The sequence below is a fragment of the Leucoraja erinacea genome, chromosome 11 (genome assembly GCF_028641065.1).
Source record: "Leucoraja erinacea ecotype New England chromosome 11, Leri_hhj_1, whole genome shotgun sequence".
Taxonomy (NCBI): Eukaryota; Metazoa; Chordata; class Chondrichthyes; order Rajiformes; family Rajidae; genus Leucoraja; species Leucoraja erinaceus.
The window spans coordinates 30,881,664-30,903,311 of record NC_073387.1 but is presented as its reverse complement, the minus strand read 5'-3'; the positions used below and the strand labels follow the sequence as shown (position 1 = coordinate 30,903,311).

The window sequence follows — 21,648 nt, the reverse complement described above, 5'->3', positions numbered from 1 at the left end:
TGCTTTAGTGCTATGAGCCAAACTCATGAGGGTGGGTAAGACAGATGGAACAAACAGCTTGGCCTTGGGTGGGCATCGATCTGCTTCAAAATAAACTAATTCTATGCAGCAGCATAGAGATCTGGGTGTAAACGGGTATGAATCTTTGAGAATGGAATTGCGTGTTGTAAGAATTATTAATAAAACATCTTGGAATCCTGTTTTCCATAAACAGGCTGGAGCACAATGCAGGAAGGTTATGATGAGGAGGAAGGAACTGCAGATGATGGTTTAAACTGAAACGTCGCCCATTCCTTCTCTCCAGAGATGTTGCCTGTCCCACTGAGTTCCTCCAGCATTTTGTGTCTATCTAAGGTTATGTTGAACTTGATTCATTAGAACATTGGTTCAGTTGTAACTGGTGGATTGCTTCGCATTGTGGTCATCTGAGATTTATTTGAATGATTCCCGGGATGAGGAATACCAACCATTAGGTTGGACATCATTCTCCTGCGAACAGAAGATGTTTAGAAGATATTTAATTGAGGCACACAAGATTCTAAATGAATTAGATGGAGCATCATGATGTATGTTACTCCATTGGGAGGTGATGGAAAGAACAAGGTTCACAGATTTAACATGTTTGGCAAAAATACGGGATGTGTGGAAAATCCTTATTTTTATGTAGTGAATATTTATTATCTGGATCTTACTTAGTGGAAGGGAAATAGGAGTAGAATTTATCAGGCATTTCAGTAGTAGACAGCATAGGAACTCGTGGGAGAACTGCAGGGGTATTGTAAATGATGAATTTACTCTGTTTGGAACCAGAAAAGGTTTGATGCATCTAATGTGCTCCTTTGATGGCGAGGCAATCTAATGATTCTATTAAGAATGTATGTATTGCCCATTTTTGAGAAAAGATGGATAAAAGGATTATCAAGAGTTCATCAAGTATTCTTATATAGGCTCATCGCTACTATTCTCAGACCTGAAAACAACTGGTGAAAATACAAATCAACTGTCTTTTTCAGCAAAATTAGTTGCATTTGATGTATCTGATGAACTGCAGTTAAGATCAGATATGAATAGCACTGCAAAAATGCAGTCACTCAGTGTAGCCACAGTCAATAAAAGTGGATGATAAATTATTTGCTCAATTTGTTTTATTTGTGAACAGCAGAAAATCCAACAGAAAAAGATTGAAAATGTCAGACACATCTAGCTTTATTTCTTCATCGGAAAATTCCCAAGAAACACAACCAAAAATACTTTAGTTCCTGCTAGATAGTGACAGAAATACACCACAAGGAGTTATAAATTATTCCTTTTCTTTACATTAGCTGAAAATCAACACTTGACAATGAAATATTACATGTGAAAACTTGAGAAAGATGGTACTGCACTTGTGTTAAATACTAATTACAATTCTCTACCAAGCTTCAGCTACACATCTGACAATTCATATGAAATTTAATGCTTAAATCCCCATACTGCATCCCTTAATAGTAAGGACTCGTATGTACAACAGTTAATCACTTTATCCTTTCCCAAGCCATTGTTATTGAACGCAGAAACTGCAGAACACCCAAGCGCCTGCAGGTGAAGGAGAAATGTGTTATCAACTGCTCTTCAACCAAAAGCTCTGTTACATAAGTTTATCTTATCTGTTTTCTAGAAAAGTGCAGCCATGAAAGTGAAACATCGTATGATTAATAGTGTACACGTCAGCTAAACGTGCAAAATTTCATGCACTTAAACTGTTCATGCGGGAAATGCTCTATTCCAAAGAATGATTAAGTGCGCACTGCCTAGGTCTGCAGGAGAAGAGACTCACTGGACATTTGGTTGAGATTATCCTTGAAATTCAATCAAACAATAAGAAGTCATAGACAAAGTGTTACTTCTAGTTACCTATTTAAAAATGAGTTAATAATATGAACTGCAGCAACACCAAACATGCCTTTGTACAAAATAACTTCAGAATCAATTACAAATCAACAAAGACAAGGGACAAAAGAAACAACTACCGTATGTTCCAAATTCTGCTTCTTTTTGGAACTGCAACAACGGTCCCATTATTAGCAACCTTAACACCCTTTACTTGGTTATATGTTTTAGAAAAACATCACCACAGGTGAAGCTGCTCAGTGACTATCACTGGTTGAGGATTTTGAATCATGTTCCACTGGTTTCTCAGCAGATGCAGCAGGCAGCCATGGAGAAACTGATCGGGAGGCGGTTTGTTTAGCCAGACTGTAATGGCTGATGACTGTGTAGAACCGCCCTCGGGAAGTAGAGTCTTGTGCTGAGTAGTAGGCTTCAAGAGATGCTGGTATACAGCGCTTATGCTGCCGGGAGAAAAAATATATAATTAGCATTTCTTGCTTGGTTTTACATATTATTTACAAGAAATATATGTATATTTTATCTGAAAAATCATTATGTAACTAATTAGGCTTGAGGTAACATACTTGTATGGCTATGTAACCTTTAATCTAGCTGAAACATTTCCTAGTGAAGTGCCAGAATCATGGAGAAAATCATACTTGTGATACCCTTTGTTACTTATTTGATTGATTGATTGAGGTAGCCATATATTCATTGTAACAAGATAACGTAGAAGGAGAACATAATTCTTCAACCTGTTAGTCAGAGATTCTCATCTGCACAAGTACTTATTTTTACATTGTAGGTATTGGCTATTAAAAATATGAATGAATTGTAGTTCACTTGTAGTCAAAAAGATTACGGAAAATCATGGGCTATGTGGATTAAGCAGAAAAGTGGAGTTAAATCCAACAGCACCAGAGAACTGGGTTCTATCCTGACATCATGTGCTGTCTGTGCAGAGTTTGTATGTTCTCCATGTGGGTTTACTCCAGGTGTTTTCGTTTCCTCCCACATCCCAAAGACGTGTGGGTTTGTAGGTTAATTGGCCTCTGTAAATTGTCCCTAGTGCGTAAGGAGTGGATGAGAAGGTGAGATAACATAGAACTATTGTGAGCCAAAGGGCCTGTTTCTATGTTGTATCTTTAAACCAAATACAGTTTTATCTTATTAAATGGCAGGCTTGAGAACAGGCTTGAGAACTGAATAACCTACTCCTTATTTTTAACTCTTATTTTCTTATGTCCAAACATTGCTATTTGCTGACCAGCAGCATAGATTTACCTTGAACATGGTTTAGTTCAGAGATTAGTTTAGAGATGCAGTATGGAAACGGGCCCTTAGCCCACCATGTCCGCACCAACCAGCAATCCCCACACTTCAGCACTATCCTTTACACTAGGGACAATTTACAATGTTTTACCAAAGCCAATTAACCAGCAATCCTGTACGTCTTTGGAATCTGGGAGGAAACCAGAGCACCCAGAGAAAACCCACACGGTCACAGGGAGAACGTACAAACTCTGTACAGACAGTACCTACAACCTGAATTCCTTGCGCTGTAAGGCAGCAACACTACTGCTGCGCCACTGTGCCGCCCACAATTATCCTTTATTTGTGAATATTCTCTACTGCCCAAAATATAACCTCAAGTAAAACCCTGTTTAGATATGACCTTGCAAAGGTTCCTTTCTTAAAGTTGACGTAGCTCTGGTGGGCAATACGGAGCAAGTGAAAGGTCATAACATGGTCCTGCGAGCGAGTTAGGCAGGTTGCAGTTTAAATCTCTCAGCCAGTTCATGTCAGCCAGGACAAAAAAAGAGATGCTATAGTTATCCTCAGGCAGCTTTAGTTGTGATGGTAAGATCAACATGAAATCTTATATCTCTCGTTTCACTTTCCCCTGACTCTAGTCTGAAGAAGGGTCTCGACCTGAAACGTCACCCATTCCTTCTCTCCAGAGATGCTGCCAGCCCGTTGAGTAACTCCAGCATTCTGTGTCTAAAATGAAATCTTACTCTTACTTGCTGGCCCACATTCTTTGTTGACATGTCCATATGGTCCCCAAGTGGAAAAAAGCAACAAATGTAATTATCCCATAACTTCCACATCTGAATTATCTACTAACATTTTTTGCCAAGATACAAGTACACAAAAGTATCAGATAATGTTTGATGCCTGTGGAACCTACCTCACAGGAAGGAACCAATGATCACAGGACAGAAAGTAGATTAAAAATGGAGGATAAAGGTCTTGTTTGACCAGCACTGAACTGAAGATATGAACATGTCCGCACCAACAGCATGAACTAAACCTACATCTGAGATAGGGTATTTAAATCATTTGTCTAAATTGCATGTGTCCAAGCAAGTAAAAGATAAATAGTTTCAGTCAAACCAGAATCTGCAAGTCTATTCCAGTCAACAGAACCTGTGCCGGGTGTTATATTGGAAAGCCAAAAACCTATGCTGCAAAAATAATTATCTATATCGTGTATTATATAAATTCAATTCCAACAATCATTGGCAGATATGATTATAGTTTCCTAATCATCTTTGAAACTTACATTCAGCAGGTGAGTGGCACCGGTAATGCCACATGCATTGCACATCCTAAATTATCTTCAAAGGTGCAGTAATCTTTTCTTTAATGGACAGCAATGGTATCAGAATGGTGTCAGATCATAGAGACTCATGGGTAGTGTCAGTGGGTTCACTGAAGCATGTTGGTCAACCTATTGGGATTTTACAACATTCTTTTTCACAGATATCTTTTTGGTACTTGCCTGAAAATTAGCAGATTTATTTAATCTAGTTTTATAGTTCACCATGGTGAGATTTGAACATATTTATCATAGTACTGCACCAAAAAGACATTTACAGCCCTGTGCTCTCAATGGATGCAACACAATTTTTTCATCAGATGTTTTTTTTTTAAGGGCAGCACGGTGGGGCGGTGGTAGAGTTGCTGGCTTACAGCGCTTGCAGCGCCAGAGACCCGGGTTCGATCCCGACTATAGGTGCTGTCTGTGCAGAATTTGTACATTCTCCCCATGACCTGGGCAGGTTTTCTCCGAGTTCTTCGGTTTCCTCCCACACTCCAAAGCTGTACAGGTTTGTAGGTTAATTGGCTTGTTATAAATGTAAATTGTCCCTAATGTGTGCAGGATAGTGTTAATGTGCGGAGATCGCTGGTCGGTGCGGACACGATGGGCTCGATGTTTCCACGTTGTATCTCTAAACTAAACTAAACTAATAATTCGGCACTCAAAAGTTATTGCAACTTGCTGCTGATCAAAGAACAAAACTTAAGAATGTGTAGTCAGTTAATTCCACAAAGGAATAGAACATTTGTGCAGCTTTGTTTACTCATTGTGCCTTGCATAAATACAACTGTGCACATTTCCTAAAGCACACCCTATAATTTTTTTATTATTCCATTTAATTCCTAGTGGCTATTGATTGTGACATCATCAGTTCACTCAGCTAAATAACACGACAGAAACTGCAACCTAGTTTAATTTGAATTGACATAATTCAATGATGTAAAATCACCACGAATTAAATGTGATTACACATATGGGAAATGTAGCATATAATTGCTGAGAATCAGCAAGAGGTAAACTACTGAATTAAAAATCATTTTAGTTTATAATCAGACAGTTAGGAAGCTGCCATCCTTGTTCAATTATACAATACCTGAACAACCTAAATTATATTAACAAATCAGAATATGTCAATATCATTTACATTTACATCTGAAAAAGGGTCTCAACCCGAAACGTCATCTATTCCTTTTTTCCGGAGAACCTGTCTGACTCGCTGAGTTACTCCAGCTTTTGTGTCCTACCTTCGGTTTAAACCAGCATCTGCAGTTCCTTCCTACTCATTTACATTTATGTTTTGTTTCAAATAATTTAATTTACAAAATTATAATTAAACTGTTTTGTGTCCAATATTCGTTTATTAGGGATCATGAATTTAATGCAGTCATTACATCACAGCTCTTAATCTTTGATCTGTCATTTTCACACCTTACCCTTCTAGTCTCCCTCTGCCTTGACTCTCAGTCTGAAGAAGGGTCTCAACCCGAAACATCACCCATTCCTTCTCTCCAAAAATACTGGCTGTCCCGCTGAGTTACTCCAGCGTTTGTGTCTATCTTTGATATATATGTTCTTTCTCAAATTTTTCACAATAAATATTGTGGAACTATAGGTTTTCTCTCCTTCAGGGTGGACCGGACAGGAATAAAGACAGGTTCTGCGCATGTGAGTGTTAAGAAGTTGGAAAACAAGTTTCCTGAATTTCTTGCAGGATTATCTCAGCGCTTCGCATATGATATTTGGGCATTCCTTTTCAATTGCAGAAAATCCTGATTAATGGTGTCTGAAAGTCATTCAACTGGATTCCTTCCAGTAATCTAGCTTTGTGGGGTCCTCTCCTTCATCCACCTCTCTCACCTTTTACCCTATCCACAATTCCCATCAATACTGTTCTTTTTTTCCCATTCTCCATTTCTTTTTTTCACACTACCTTCTATTCTAAGGAAGAAAACATAATTAAAGCACCAAAAGTAAATGTACCAAGGGAGGGGAGCTTCAATATCTATCTCCGTGAATGAATTGACAGCACCACCACTGACCAAGATGCCCGAGTTCTGCAGAATGCTTTTGCCAGACTCGGTCTGTGACATACGTGAGTTAATAAGCATGAGAGATAAATGTCCTCCTCCTCATTCTTCCCATTGCACCTCTCCATTTGCAAAAATGGTAGAAACTGATCATTGCACAATCGTCAGAGAGAAAATCTCATCTTCACACTGAGGACACTAGTACTATTGCAGTACCATACAAAATGATGCAAAGGAGATGCATGCAGAACTTAGCTGGCAGCTCAGAACTAGGTATCCATTTGTGCTGTGCAGCTGCAGAGTACCATAATCTGGATGTTCATCGTACACATATCCCTCAATCACCATTCCAGTCAGAGCAGGGGATCACCCTGGAAAGAGGAGGTTTGTGCCAGGATCAGTACCAGGCATTCCTAAAAATGAGGCAACCTGATAAAACTGGACACAGAATTACAGTAGCGCTGAACAGCAATTGCAGCACTCAACAGACTGAGCAAACAAAGGATCAGATTAAAAATCTGCATTCCTGACACATTCTGTCGTCAGCTTGAAGTTTGTACATTCCCCCCCGTGTCCGCATGTGTTTTCACCGAGATCTTCGGTTTCCTCCCACACTCAAAAGACGTACAGATTTGTAGGATAGTTGGCTTGGTATAAGTGTAAAACAATTGCCTCTAGTGTGTGTAGGGTAGTGTTAATGTGTGGGGATTGCTGGTCTGTGCAGTCCCGGTAGGCCGAAGGGCCTGTTTCCGCGGTGTATCTAAAACTAAAGCTAAAAACTAAAGCTGTGGTGGACAATTAACAAACTGATGGGAGGTGGAGAGATATGAGAGAAACAAAGAGCGTTCACACCCTCAGTGATGGTGAGGTTGATGCAAAAGGCTGAAGTAACTACAGCCAAGTTCTGCCAGAAATGCCAAGTGGATGATCCATCACTGCTTCCTCCTCACATCCCTATATCAGTTCAGTCTTCACCCAATTTGAACCACTTCTCATGATACCAAGAAACAATTGGGAGCACTGGACGTTCCTGAGGTTGTGGGTCGAAATACCATTCTGCCTACAGTTCTGAAGACCTGTACTCTTGAACTTGCTGTAGCACCAACCAATAAATTGCAATGCTAGCATTCATCTGCAGAGTAATAGATATCATCAATCGTGTTATCAAACATTACCTAGTCCCCATTAATCTATTGATGCTCAGATTTGTCAGCACTATTTGGCTTCAGATCATCACTATCTTGGTCTAAACATGAACCAAGGAGCTGAGTATCAGAATAGAGGTGAAAGTGACTGCCCTTGACATTAAGGCAGAGTGTTGCATCAAGGAGCCTGGTAAAGCTGAAGTCAATAGTTATCAATTTGGAAGCGGACCGATGTCATCATATCTCTCTCACTCATAGGAAAATAGTTGTGGCTGCTAGAAATCAATCATCCAAGCCCAGGACATCACTGTCCCCTGTTTCAATAATAACCCACAATAAGGTAAGAAGTGGGTGCCTTCACCAATGTACAATGTTCAACTGCCCAACAAGTGATACAATCTACACCCACATGCATTGTGAACTAGATAACGTTCCACTTAATTTGATAAGTTGTACTCAAGATTAATTCCACTGAAGTGCCAGACAAATCTAAATACTTAACTTTGAGACAATATATTACTACTATCACTGAGTCCCACACCATCACATCCTGGGGCTTTCAATGATTAGGAACTCAATGGGTCTAATGGCATATTGTGGTTACAACAAGAAGTTAAAGGCAAGGTATCCTGTAACAAGTGACTCACATTTTCACACCCAGAAGTAATTCCAACATTTAAAAGGCCAAATTCAGGGAAGTGATGGAGTATTCTCCAGCTGTGTGTTTGAATGTTGCTCCAACTAAAGAAATTCAGCACCATCCAAAACAGTGTGTGGTATCAAGGAGCCTGGTAAAGCTGGTCAATGGGCATCAATGAGGAAGTAGCCCACTTGATTGGCACATCAACCACCATCCTCTCTAACTGCAAGGTGCACCACCTACAAAGTGTATTCCAGTTATTTGCCCTGACTATGCTGGCCATGCCTTCCAAACATGCAGACCTTGTTATGAAGAAAAAGAACAGGAGCTGCAGGATAATTCCACTTCCTCTTCAAGTTTCTCTTCAAGTTGCACATGTATTGGAAATACATGGACATTCCTTCACTATAACCATTCTGGAACTCCTTCCACGACAACATTGTGAAGTTACTTTCACCAGAAAATGAGTCACAGTCTTTCACCAAGTGTAATTAGGAATGGTTGATGAATACTGGCTTTGCCAGCAACACCACCGTCCAATAAATGTATACAAAAGTACAAGGCTGCTGTCAACATCATTGGTGAAATGCACAATGATGATTAACGGGCCAACGATGGTCAGAAAGAGAGATGTCTCAGGCGGCAGGGGGGGGGGGCGAGTTAGTGAAGGGTACTAGGTAGCTTGCTGGCCTTTGAGAAACATCCTGGCTCACAAGCAATTTGCAAAGGAGCTTGCTTCATGTTTTCTGTCCTCCCTTTCTTTCATCTCCCAGCTTTCCCCAAGACCAGGAAACAAAACTGCACATGGTACAAATCAAATTATTTGTTAAAATGAAAGCATTTTAATTACAACATTTGGGCAAACTTTGCATCTAACCCTTGACGTGTTTCAACTGGAAATTATTGTGGTAGAACTTTCAATTGCATGTTACATTTTCAATACAAACCCTATGTAAGTATTGCCATGTTGGGAGTGTGCTGGTTGCTGTTTTGAGCAATTCACATTTGAATTAGTGATATAACATCATTGTTGCCATTTATGGGAGTTAAGACTCAGCCCACGACATTTCATTAGTTTACTTTAGTTCATTCACAAAATTATTTGATTTTAGCCAAAACAGCAATGATATTGTTCAGGACTTCTTTTATATAAAACTTCTTTGTGGTAAGCAAATAAAAATATTGAGCAGACAACAAGTGGAAACCCAAATTTTCATTCCATATGTTTATCCTGATGTTCATAGAGTAAGATGAATATTGTCAAGGTTTCAGTGGAAAGAACAATGCCAGTTTTGTCCTTGTCTTGTCAAACTGTATCAGCTCCACGTTTGGCTATTCCTACACCTGGCAGACATCTTCAATCCACCTTTTCTAAATCAAAGCTCATCCAAAACATTGCTGCCTCTATTCTAACTTGAACCGTCATTTTAGTACTTGCTGATTCAACTGACTCACAGTTAAGCAATCACAGATTTTAAAACTCTTATTTCAAATCCCTCAAAGCCACATCCCTCTTTATTTTGTAATTTGCTGCAGCCCCAGAACCCTCCACTACCCCAACATCTGTGTACTTTACTAACAGTCTCTTTAAGAAAAATAGATAAGATTTTAATGTTACATCACATGACAAATGGGTGATCCGGAAAATCAGGAAGTGGCGGCGCTGCCCAAGCAGCTGCGGCTCGCCTGCAGACCGTCTGTCGTTCCTTTATTTTGTTTTGTTTTTGTCTTGTTAGATGTATGTTTTAGTCTATTTTTAATTGTGTATATGTGCGGGTTGAGGGAATTTTTTTTAAATCTCTTCCTTCAACAGGGATGCGACCTTTTCCTTGCCGTACCTTCGGCTCCGTCTGCGCTGAGGCCTAATATCGTGGAGCTGGCGGCCTCAAACTGGAATCGACCTTGGGGACTCCGGTGGCAGAGCCTATGGACTTACCATCATGGTGCTGGCTGACCAGAGGCTGTGGTGGCGCTGTGGCTGCGACCCGACCGGAGCTTCGGAGGCTTTGGCCGCGAGTCCTATGGACGGTAACATTGGGAGCTCGCAGGTCCCTGGTTGGTGACCGATTTTCGGGAACTCCCGCAACAGCAACTTCATCCGCCCCGAATCGCGGAGTTTGGATCGGCCCATTTACGGAGCTTAAAATCCGCCGCAGGATTTACCTTCAACCGGCGGGGGCTTCAACATCGACAGCCTCAATCGCCTTGACACAGCAGGAGAACAAGCAAGGAAGAGATAAGACTTTTTGCCTTCCATCACAATGAGGAGGTGCCTGGAGATTCATTGTGATGGATGTTTCTGTTAAGTTGCGATCATTGTGTGTTTTGTTGCTTTTTTCTGTCATGACTGCATGGTATGAAATCTCGTTCAAACTTGTTTGAATGACAATAAAGGAAATTCAATTCAACCTAGAATGAGAGAAGGGTTTTAAAAACCCCAGTTAGATTGGCAACAAATGCCCAGAATCATGTTTCATTTCAGGGACTTAACTTTTTGCTTAATCAAACAAAAATGTTTTGTAGATAGTCACAATATGCTGGAGTAACTCAGTGGGACAGGTAGCATCTCTAGAGTAAAAGGAATGGGTGACGTTATAGGTCGAGACCCTTCTTCAGACTGATGTCAGGGGAGTGAGCGGTACAGAGATAAAATGTAGTCGGAGACATTAAGACTGGTCAGAGAACTGGGAAGGGGGAGAGGATGGAGAGAGAGGGAAAGCAAGGGCTACTTGAAGTTAGAGAAGTCAATGTTCATACTGCTGGGGTGTAAGCTACCCAAACAAAATATACGGTGCTGTTCCTCCAATTTACACTGGGCACTCACTCTGAGGAGGCCCTGGACAGAAAGGTCAGTGTGGGAATGGGAGGGGAAGTTAAAGTGCTTATCCTGAAAGCGAAACGACTGCCTAACCTGCGCTTGGTTCGCCGATATACAGGAGGCTGACTGAGTGGAGGTGTGAGCGGAGATTAAAAATGTTTTGTTCAGCTTACTCTGGAAATTAGTTGGGGAGAATCAAGTCTTGCAGAGTAATAATGAAATTTGTAAGGGTAAGCTGCAAGAATCTACTTTAACCACATAGGTTAGGCCTTGGTCATCAATGATGTGTCTTGGCTCCCTGCATTTTATTTCCCCCCCCCCCCCCCCCCCCCCCCCCCCGCATTATGATTGTAGTTTGTGTTATGATTTGGCTTGCTTAATATAAGTATATTCTTCAGAAATTGGTGTTAATCGTATCTTCACAGGTACAGAGCAATATGTCGCCAAACTATAAGCTAACTACGGTGTTAATAGCTATTTCATAAATAAATCGTGGTGTGATTCTATTGTTGGATGTTAGTGTGAAAATATTTTCCATTTTCCATTACATCTTTGAAAAATTACCTCGTCAGGTGTGGACATGCTTACTGTAACTGAAGACCTCGGATTTTGTGACTTTGGCACTGACAAGTAACAGACAAAGTCTGGAAATTCTCATGTTGGAACAGACCTAACATGTCAAATGTACTGAAGCTGGCTGGAACTTTTGGCAGCTCTACTGCAGCAGCACTGCTCCATAGCTTCAATGGAGTTTCAAACTTAGTTTTAAAAAAATTCCCACAAATCCCAAACACATGGCAGAATTAGAAAGCATCAAGTGTTCTTTAAGCTGAGAGGAGAAGGATTAACTTGAGGGGCAACTTTTCGCACACAGGCATACATCGCATACATACATGGGATGAGCTGCCAGAAAAAGTGGTTGAGGCAAGTATCATAGCAACAATTAAAAGACAATTGGACAGGTACATGGAAAGGAAATGTTTAGAGGGATATGGATAAAACACTGGTAAATGAAACCAGCTTATATGTGCATCTTGGTCAGCATGAGAATTAGGCTTCTGTGCTCTTCCATCACCTATTTTCAAAGCTTCATCCTACAATCTGCATTGCGCATGGGAAGTATTGCACTTCAAGAGTGAAGATCGATAGGAAGCACAATTAAAATGCCTTGGTCAAGGGTACTAACAGCAGTACTCCACAGCAGTACTCCATAGATGCCCATTATTCACTTTGAAGTAAAGGTTCACAGATTACTACATCAACAGTGATTCCAATGATTAAAAGAACCATTACATTTCTCAAAGTTACAAGATTCCAATGACTGCAAGGGTTAATGATATATGTGCAATCAGGCACCCCTTAATGTAAATATCTAATTTATATAAATGACAAAAATCTTTCCATTGGCTAATTATGCAACTAGGTAAAGACAGATGGAATGGATATCTTGTCTTACAGTCTCCTTCTCAGCCAGCTTACTCAAAGCCATTGCCACAATGTTCACAAAAAACATGCTGCTACATTGCATTACTTTCTTCTCAGCATTCCTCATTCCCTGCAATCTCATTTCAACCTTTCAAGAAAAATACATATTTTCCCATCCGTTGCAGTACTTTACTTCCTCTGACACATGAACAGGCTGGAAATAAAAGGATATGGATGGCATGCAGGTAGGTGAGATTAGATTAGACTGGCATCATGGTCAGGACAGGCATGGTGGGCAGAAGGGCCTGTTCCTGTGCTGTACTTTTGTATGTTCTACATTCCTCTCAATCTAACACCTGCATACACTGGACAGTTTTTAAACAATGATATCTGCCTTTGTCCATTCCTTCCTGAATTTTACAGGATGCAGGGTCCCCTACAGATAGGAGTCATACTCTGAGCTATCAAAACTAGCTGATCCCTTGATTTATGATGAGGCAAAACATTTCAGTACACACATTTCATCCCATTGCTCTTATGTCGCACTATTTACAGTCAAGGAATTTTCAAGCCAATATTTTTTACCATTCAGCCCTTTAAAAACTTTGGACATTTTGATAAGCAGAAAGCAAATTTCTAAAGGTCCTGTCCCACTTTCCCAAGTTATTCACGTTATTCACAAATTCTCCCGAGTTTTCAAACTTGCAGAATGTCCCTAACGAGTCCGTAGGAGTTTGTGGATATATCGTAGCGGCTCATTATGCCAACCGTAGGTACTTGGGGCTATTGTTTTACTCGTGGACATTTTTCATCATGCTGAAAAGACGTCCTGACTTACCTGATGCCCCGAGTACCTACGGCTGGCATAACGAGCCGCTACGATATATCCATGGACTCCTACGGCCTCCTACGGACATTCTGCAAGTTTGAATACTCGGGAGAATTCGTAAATGACTCAGGAGAATTTGTGAATAACTCGGGGAAGTGGGACAGGCCCTTAACATTGCTTTGCAAATGCATTACCTTAAAAATGCAACTCAAAAGGAAAAATAATTTATCTATGGCTGACAAACGCAATGAAAATGGCATAAATTCACTGGAAGATGCTTTTATAAGGTTTGCAAAAATACCAATGGACCTGGAGATTATAAACACTTTAGAACTCAGCCGATATAAGGACCAAGAAATGTATTAAAAAGTAAAGAATTGAGAGAGGACTGACCTGAATCATTAAAAAAAAATTTTTAAACTATAAGTACTTTTGTAGATATTTAAAATTAAAAGGTTCAGTAAGGGCAAATGTGAGTCCTTTACAGATAAGGATGCGAGACTTTATTGTCAGAGGAATTAAACAACTAACCATGTTATCATTAAAAAAGACACAAATAACTGCCTGAAATATTGAAGAAATAAGCATGAATAAGGAATTTATGGAATAAATATGTAAAACGTTCATGCTAGAAATTGGTGAGCTTGAAAGCAATAAATTGTAAGGATCTGGGTTTAGAACAAGGTGGCTGTGCATCCTCTGCTTATCAGATTGCAAAATTCAATTGATTCTGCAATAGATCATGTGGAGTGAAGGGTAGCAAATATGACTCCTCAATTTAAAAAAGGAGGAAAAGATAAGAAAGGTTATCACCAAGCATTAATCTAATGTTTGGGGGTACTTATATGGATTGAGAATTAGTTATTGGACATAAGGCAGAGTGGAAATAACCAAACCCTTCACCAGTCGTCAGTAGTAGCGCATCACAGGGATACCTGTGAAGGCATTAGTGATCTTTCAAGAATCACTAGTCAAGATTGGAAAATCGCAACTGTAACTCCATTGTTTCAGAAGGGAGTGAGGCAAATGAAAGATAATTATAGGTCGTTTAGTCCGACTTCCGTGTTTGGTAACATTTTAGAGTCCATTATTAAGGATGAGGTGTCAGGGTTCTTAGAAGCAATGATAAAATAGGCCAAAGTCGGCATAGTTTTATCTTGCCTGACAAATCTGTTAGAATTATTTGAGGAAGTAACAAACAGCATAGACAAAGGAGTCAGTGAATGGTGTTTACTTGGACTTTCAAGAGGCCTGTGATATGGTGCTGCACATGAGGCTGTTAAACAAGATAAGAGCCCATGGTATTAGAAGCAAGGGATTAGCCTGGATAGAAGATTGACTAAATGGCTGAAGCAAGGAGTGGGAATAAAGAAGGCCTTATCTGGTTGGATGCTGGTGACTCGTTGTGTTCCGCAGGAGTTGGTGTTGAGTCCGCTACTTTTCTTATGTTAATGATCTGGATGATGGAATTGAGAGATTTGTGACCAAGTTTGCAGATGATACGATGATTGCAGATGGACAGTTTGGGACATTGGGCAAAGTTGGAATACAGCGTAGTAAAGTGATCGGTCATGCACCTAGGTAGAAGGAGTAAAGGCATAGACCGTTATCTAAATGGGGAGAAAATTCTGAAATCGGAGGTCCAAACGGACTTGAAAGTGCTGGTTTAGGATCCCTAAAATAATAATTTGTAGACCGAGTTGGTAGTGAGGAAGGCAAAAGCAATGTTAGCATTCATTTCAAGAGGACATGAATATAAATGCAAGGATGTAATACTGAGGCATTTTAACGCACTGGTCGGACCAAATTTGTAATATTACGTGCAATTTTGGGCTCCATATGTGAGGACGGATGTGCTCCATTGGAGAGGGTCCAGAGGAGGTTTGATCCCGGAGAATGATCCCCGAGATGATGGGGTTAACATATGACAAGTGTTTGATGGCTCTGGGCCTGTACTCACTGGAGTATGGAAAGGTTGAGGGGGGGATCTTATTGAAACCACATGAATAATAAATAGCCTAGATAAAGTGGTTGTGGAAGGATACGTCCAGTAGTGGGAGCATTTAGGACCAAAGGGCACAGCCTCTGAATAAAAAGAGATATCTTAAAAATGGAGATGAGGAAGAATTTATTTAGCCAGAGGGTGGTGAATCCGTGGAATTCATTGCCACAGACCGTGGTGGAGGCCAAGTTATTGGGGATTTTTAAGTGGAGATTGATAGGTTCTTAATTAGTAAGGATGTCAATGATTACAGGGAAAATGCAAAAGAATGGGGTAAAGATAGAAAAATAGATCAGCCATGATCAAATGGCAGAGCAGATGTGAAGGGCCAAATGGCCTAATTCTACTCCTATGTCTTATTAATGATTGGGTCTCACCTTAATCTATACTATTGGGTGTCTCACCTATTCCAAGTTTGCAGATGCTACTAAATTAGCGTACTAGGAAGAAGATTGAAAAGATGCTCAGGGATCTGGGAATAACTATGCACATTTCCAAGTGGAATTTGCAGATGCTACTAAAAATTAGTGTGATCGAGTGAGTATAGAAGAATGTTAAAATTGACAAAGCATGTTGCAATTTGGAGGGTTTATAGAAGATGTCAACAAAATAGAGAGTGAAAACTTGCTAGATGGGATCAGATAAGCAGCAAAGTGAACACGTAGGGATTCTTTGGATCAAGGTTAAGGGGGGACTTGACAGAGGTCTTTAAAATTGTTGCACATGAAACTGAGAGTAGGGAAGACAAGGACATGCCTTAGAATTAACAGAAGTTTAGGGGTATGAGGGGGTCAGCCAGTGGTGGCTGTTATGAGCTTACAAGCAGTTTCGTTTGAATCCCATGAATATGGACGGGAAAGGAAACTTGCTGAACAGGTGTATGGGACTAGGGGAGAAACGTGTTCGGCACGGACTAGAAGGGTCGAGACAGCTGTTATAGGGGGTGAATAGCGAAACTTGGGGGGGATGCAGCAAATACGTGAGATAATCCGGCTTGAAACAGAAAGACAAGCAATTGTGTCAGCCATTATTACAAGAGGATTGATTCATTTGAAGGGATAAATTGCCATTAACAAGAAGACAGGTTCCAGGGTTAAGAGGGGGGATTGAATAGATAAGGCTTTAATCTCCAGTGTATCATTGATTCAGTTTGGGATATTAAGGGAATCAAGGGATATTGGAGGCAAATGGAGTGCTAAGGTAGAAGATTAGTCACACAATGAATAATAGTACAAACTTGCCCCACTCCTATTTCTTATATTATACCCAGGATTAGATCTGAATCAATTTTATGCTGACAAAAATGCAAATATTATCTTTCTTCCAATGAAAGTAAAACATGCATGCCTAGAATTCTCCCCACATGTTCCTTCTCTGGCAGTCAATTTCATAATGCAAGATATATTACTTAAAAAAAAAATCATTTTGTGTCTTTCCTATGCTGCAAATAATGCAAATCATAATGAAATTCTGACATGTTGCAGCCATTGCTCTGCTGGTGACTACAAATTCTACAGTTATTAATCTGATAACAAGATTGATTTACCACAAATTGAACCCCTACCTTGTACACAAATCCATCTGGGCAACTGTGATCGTAGGTGAAGGCTTTGTATACCACAAGAAATACGATACAGGCAAGAAATGCAAGAGCAAGAAAAATGAGAATGGTCACCTGTAACACAAGAAACAGTGAAAGCCAAATGTTAACAGTAATCCTTAGTCAATCAATGGTATGTTCATGCAACATCTTAAAATTTAATATACTGTTTTCACAGTTTTCATGACTCATATTCACATTTTATGGCTTGTTCAATACAAGGGGTCCTGAGTGCCAAACAGTAATCTGAGGCTTCTTGAAGAATTATTCCCTTAACAGTATTTACTGTCCTTCAATCATGGCCAATGGCAGACTGTTTATAATTTTAACATATTTACAATGTTGGAGGATATTATTTATCATATCTTAAGTGTGCTTATTTCCACTGTATCCGCATCAAATTACTGCATGGGAGCGTCCCAAAAGATGATTATATCTTGCAAATTGATTCTGTGACAACGTAAAGGATTTGCACAGTTCAACCTGAAGATACACAAGTCAATTTTGACAAGAGTGCCCTGAATTACAATCTATCACATTCACTGAAAGCATCCCCTTTTTACTGACCACACTTTAGAAAACTTAGATTGCACATAATAGCACCTAATTCAAAAATGTCATGCTCTAGTTCAGACTGACTTTTCAAAGGTGGGGTACTTTCCACCATGTGCTGATGCAGTTCAAAACAAAATCAAAATGATGCTATAGTTCACAGGCAACCTACAATAAACCACACTCGCAGCTCACAGAGGCACTTGCATTGTTCCCAAATAGGTTTAAAATATTTAATGAACTTACATTCTTGCCCTCCAACAGACCTGCTTCAGCATGATGCCCAGTCACCAGCCCTACTGTATGTAAACAATTCCATGACATCTTAAAAAAAGCAGACCCAACTTTTCCCTTTTAGTGAGGCTCTCATCTACCTGCACCTTAATGGTCTTGTTATTTGACATATTTGTCACATGGCAAGTATTTTATCGTTTCAAGGTCATACTTTAAAAGGAAGCATAGATTTTAAAATAAACTATCATTATTGAAATACAAAGAAATTCATAGGCAAGAAACTAAGAGCCATTGGTTTCTCCAGGGCCATTCCATTCAGAATAGGTTATAAAACTGAGAGAACATTATAAACCTTGTAGTTGCAACACACCAGCAAACAAATTTAACCTGACTGCACTAGAAGAGATTTCAGTATAAATTAGATTCTACGCAACAGATCCATTTTAGACCTCTTTGCAATGCTCAACCCTGAATTCCATATTCAAGTTTAAGTAATTTTCTCAAGGCTGCCCCTGAGCAACTGAGAGAGTTTCAGAAGACATCCTATTATTTAAGCTCCAACGTCTTATGCTTTATCTTTGCTTTGCCTTTTTTTTCCTATCTGCTATTTGTTTACAAAATTGAGAACTTGAGGTGTAAGAGGCCACTTGCAGGGCCAGTGATTTTGTTGGGAAGCTATTGTTCATAAATAAAAAATCAAACTCTAATCATTTGCCTGTCTGAAGCTAGGAAATTCTTTGGAGACCTACATCCATATTTAATATGTAGCACTTTAACTACTCCAGTGTCTGTGTCGTTCTACAATATATTCTCTCTTGGCATTTTCACGCTTATTACTCAACATGAATGTTATAAATAAAATAATTTTTACATTTAGAATATAAATACTAAAAGTGACTGAGTATTTTGTGCAGCATTTGATTCTGATTTATAGTTTATATTAATTAGAATTTCAAAATTTAAATAATAGTCCTCAATTGCAATAGTAAGGGTTAAGTATTTACCCACTGAACACCAGTCATTTCAGTGACACTGTCAGATTTGGAAAGTGACTATGCAAGAATAGTTTCCAACAAATACAGAGATTTATTCTGACATTAGAGTGTAACTGAGAGAATAAAAAATACATCAAATACACACTGTAAAGGTCACTTTCTACAGTGAGATATACTTCATAAATAAAATACACGTCAGAACAAATGCACTTCAGAATGTTTGCGCTACCTATTTAATAGAAGCTATGAATTATCAGCAGCAAATAGCTAAGTCAGCATCCTTCAAGTATGACCAGTTTCACGACAGCTAATCCCAAACTATCTCCAATTCTTGCACTATTGTTGCTAAAGAAAGAATTCTACAATTTAGTTCATATTTCTGATGGGAAAATAACAATTCATTGTATTCATTGCCTTGGCCTCTAATGTCCTCCAATAAAATTATGTCTTTACAAAACAATCCTTGTGGAAGCAATAAATATGGCTAACTGACACAAAATAACTCTTTATTTTATTGCTTAAATATTTGATGAAGACCTATTATCCTGGGAGAACTTTAAAGTGAATACATAAAATATCCAATTTATATTTCATCATTAACTGTCTGCCAATCCTAATGTTAGTTTAAACTGATCAAGTGCTCTCTCTCTCTCTCTCTCTCTCTCTCCCTCTCTCTCTCTGATTAATAAGCCTTCCATTCCTTTTGCATTCATTATAACACAATGCATCCTGATGACGACAGCTCAGTACTGAAATTTTTAATTAAGCGGTAAATTTGATGATACATGCATATTGGCTTGACATTTAGTCCTCTTAAATTAGAATATTCATAAGTTAACAAAATTCTGTTAAAATAATTGTATACAACCAGCAACATTAAAATAAATATCAAATACTTTATATTAATCCTGTAATGTACACTGGGGTAAAAGGAACCCATCCCCTTTGCCCACTTTCCAAATATCCATTGCACAAATTAAAAATTAATGGTTTAATTAATAAACATCAGTACGCCAGTGAATTAACAACATTTTTTTTCAGCACAGGAGCTGAAGAAATCATTGTAACCGTAAACTTGTCACGTCTTCAAACACCAATGAAACCACGGGGCAGGAGACAAGCTAAAGTAATTTAGATTTTGAGTGAAATAATACAGAGAATTTGGCAATTCCATCTTATCCAAATGGCTTCATTACTTCACTTAAGGTCCGAAGAAAAGTCAAACATGGATTCACTAAGCTTTATAATGTACTATGCAATTCATCAAAAAACAATGTATAAGAAGACCATGGATGGAAAATTAAATGTGGAAGAACATTTTCCTAGGGGAACTTTATATGCCTGGGGTAGGTATTTTGAGTACAGATTGACAATGCCCAAGGCCTTCTTTCCATTTGGAAGAAACATTAGCTGTGGAGCATAAAGACATTCTAGATATGATCAATTTTCAAAGCGTTTAATGGTGAAGATATAAATGTGCTCTGTCACATGATGCATTAAATGACTGGAATTATAATTCTCTAAGCATAGGTTATCATCTATCAACAGTGAAGATAAGGCTCTGTGACTATTGGAAACACATCTGTACTGAAAAATCATGTCAATCTCCTATGTGGATCATTGGAACAGTTAACAGATGAAAAATTAAACAATAAACCAATTGTTTGTGAAACATTTGTCATTTTACTTGTAGAAATATTATTTTTTATCTTGCATTAAAGTCCTCTACACTTTTCTGAATGTCCTTACTGAAAATAAACAACCCACAAGATTGAAACAGCCTTTGGCTATTAAAATGGAAATAAAAGAATAGGGTTTTAAAGTTATAAAATGCTAGGAAGATGGTTGGATGTTTGTCTTTGGTCAGTACTACTAACACATATTACACCAGTGGATTCAAAAGTAAAATTTGTTCTGAGTCCATTATGGGATATTTACTGCTAGCACGGTAAGACAGTTTCTGAATGAGTATGACAACATCAAGGGGAAATATCTCCCACAAAATAGTTTTATCTAAAGCAGGGGTCGGCAACCTTGTTCTGCATAGGGGCCAGGACGCATGTCTGTGAGCCACATCTATCATGTATACACATGGATCCCGCCACATCGAGGATGCCACTCATACTCACTCGTCCCCGCCCTATTGACAACCCCGATCCCGACCAAATATCATAGAACGGATCTTTGATCCTGACAGTGAAGCCCAGACACAGAAGGTGTGCGGCCATGCTTGTGGCTTTGCGCAGGATGCGGTACAGCCAGAACTCGGCGCCCGGCGACGCTCCGCCATTGCTGCCGCCAGCGCAGGCCTCCTTGCGTCCTTCGGTCCTTGCGCCAACGTGCCTGGGCGCCACGGCCTCGGGCCCGGGATGTACCGGAGATGATGGAAGTCAGCCAGCAGTTCCTCCTTCAGCAATTTATTCCATATGCCCACTATCGTCTGACTGAAAAAGTTGCCCCTTAGGTTTCTTTCCCCTCTCATGTTATACCTATGTCTTCTGGTTCTTGATTCCCATACTCTGGGCAAAAGATTCCATGCATTCACCCTATGAATCCTCATGATTTATACACCTCTGTAAGACCACCCTTCAGACTCCACTGCTCAAATGAATAAGGTCCGGCCCTGCTCAACCTCTCCCTATAGATCAGGACGTTTAGCACAAGTAACATCCTCATAAATCTTCTTGGCATTCTTTCCATCTTTCCACTCTTTGGTCATCCTTCCTGTAGCAGGGTGACCTAAACTGAATATAATACTCCAATGCAGCCTTAACAACACATTGTACAACTGAAGCATAACATCCCAGCTTCTATGCTCAATACCCAGACTGATGAAGGACAATGTACCATAAGAAGGTAGACACAAAATGCTGGAGTAACTCAGCGGGACAGGCAGCATCTCTGGAG

The 21,648-nt window shown here is 39.5% G+C and overlaps 1 protein-coding gene across 2 annotated transcripts in view; it reads right to left on the bottom strand.

The window, feature by feature from the left end:
- Positions 1–1,190: 1,190 nt before the first annotated feature.
- The window catches only part of nsg2 (neuronal vesicle trafficking associated 2), an 84,984-nt gene continuing 64,526 nt past the window's right edge, over positions 1,191–21,648 (bottom strand). For both annotated transcript variants that reach the window (XM_055642981.1, XM_055642982.1), the window contains exons 4-5: positions 16,925–17,035; positions 1,191–2,330 (exon numbers count right to left, since the gene is read on the bottom strand). In XM_055642981.1, the coding sequence (XP_055498956.1) occupies positions 2,127–2,330; positions 16,925–17,035 (315 nt within the window). In that variant the 3' untranslated portion in view covers positions 1,191–2,126. The remainder of the gene's footprint in view (positions 2,331–16,924; positions 17,036–21,648) is intronic.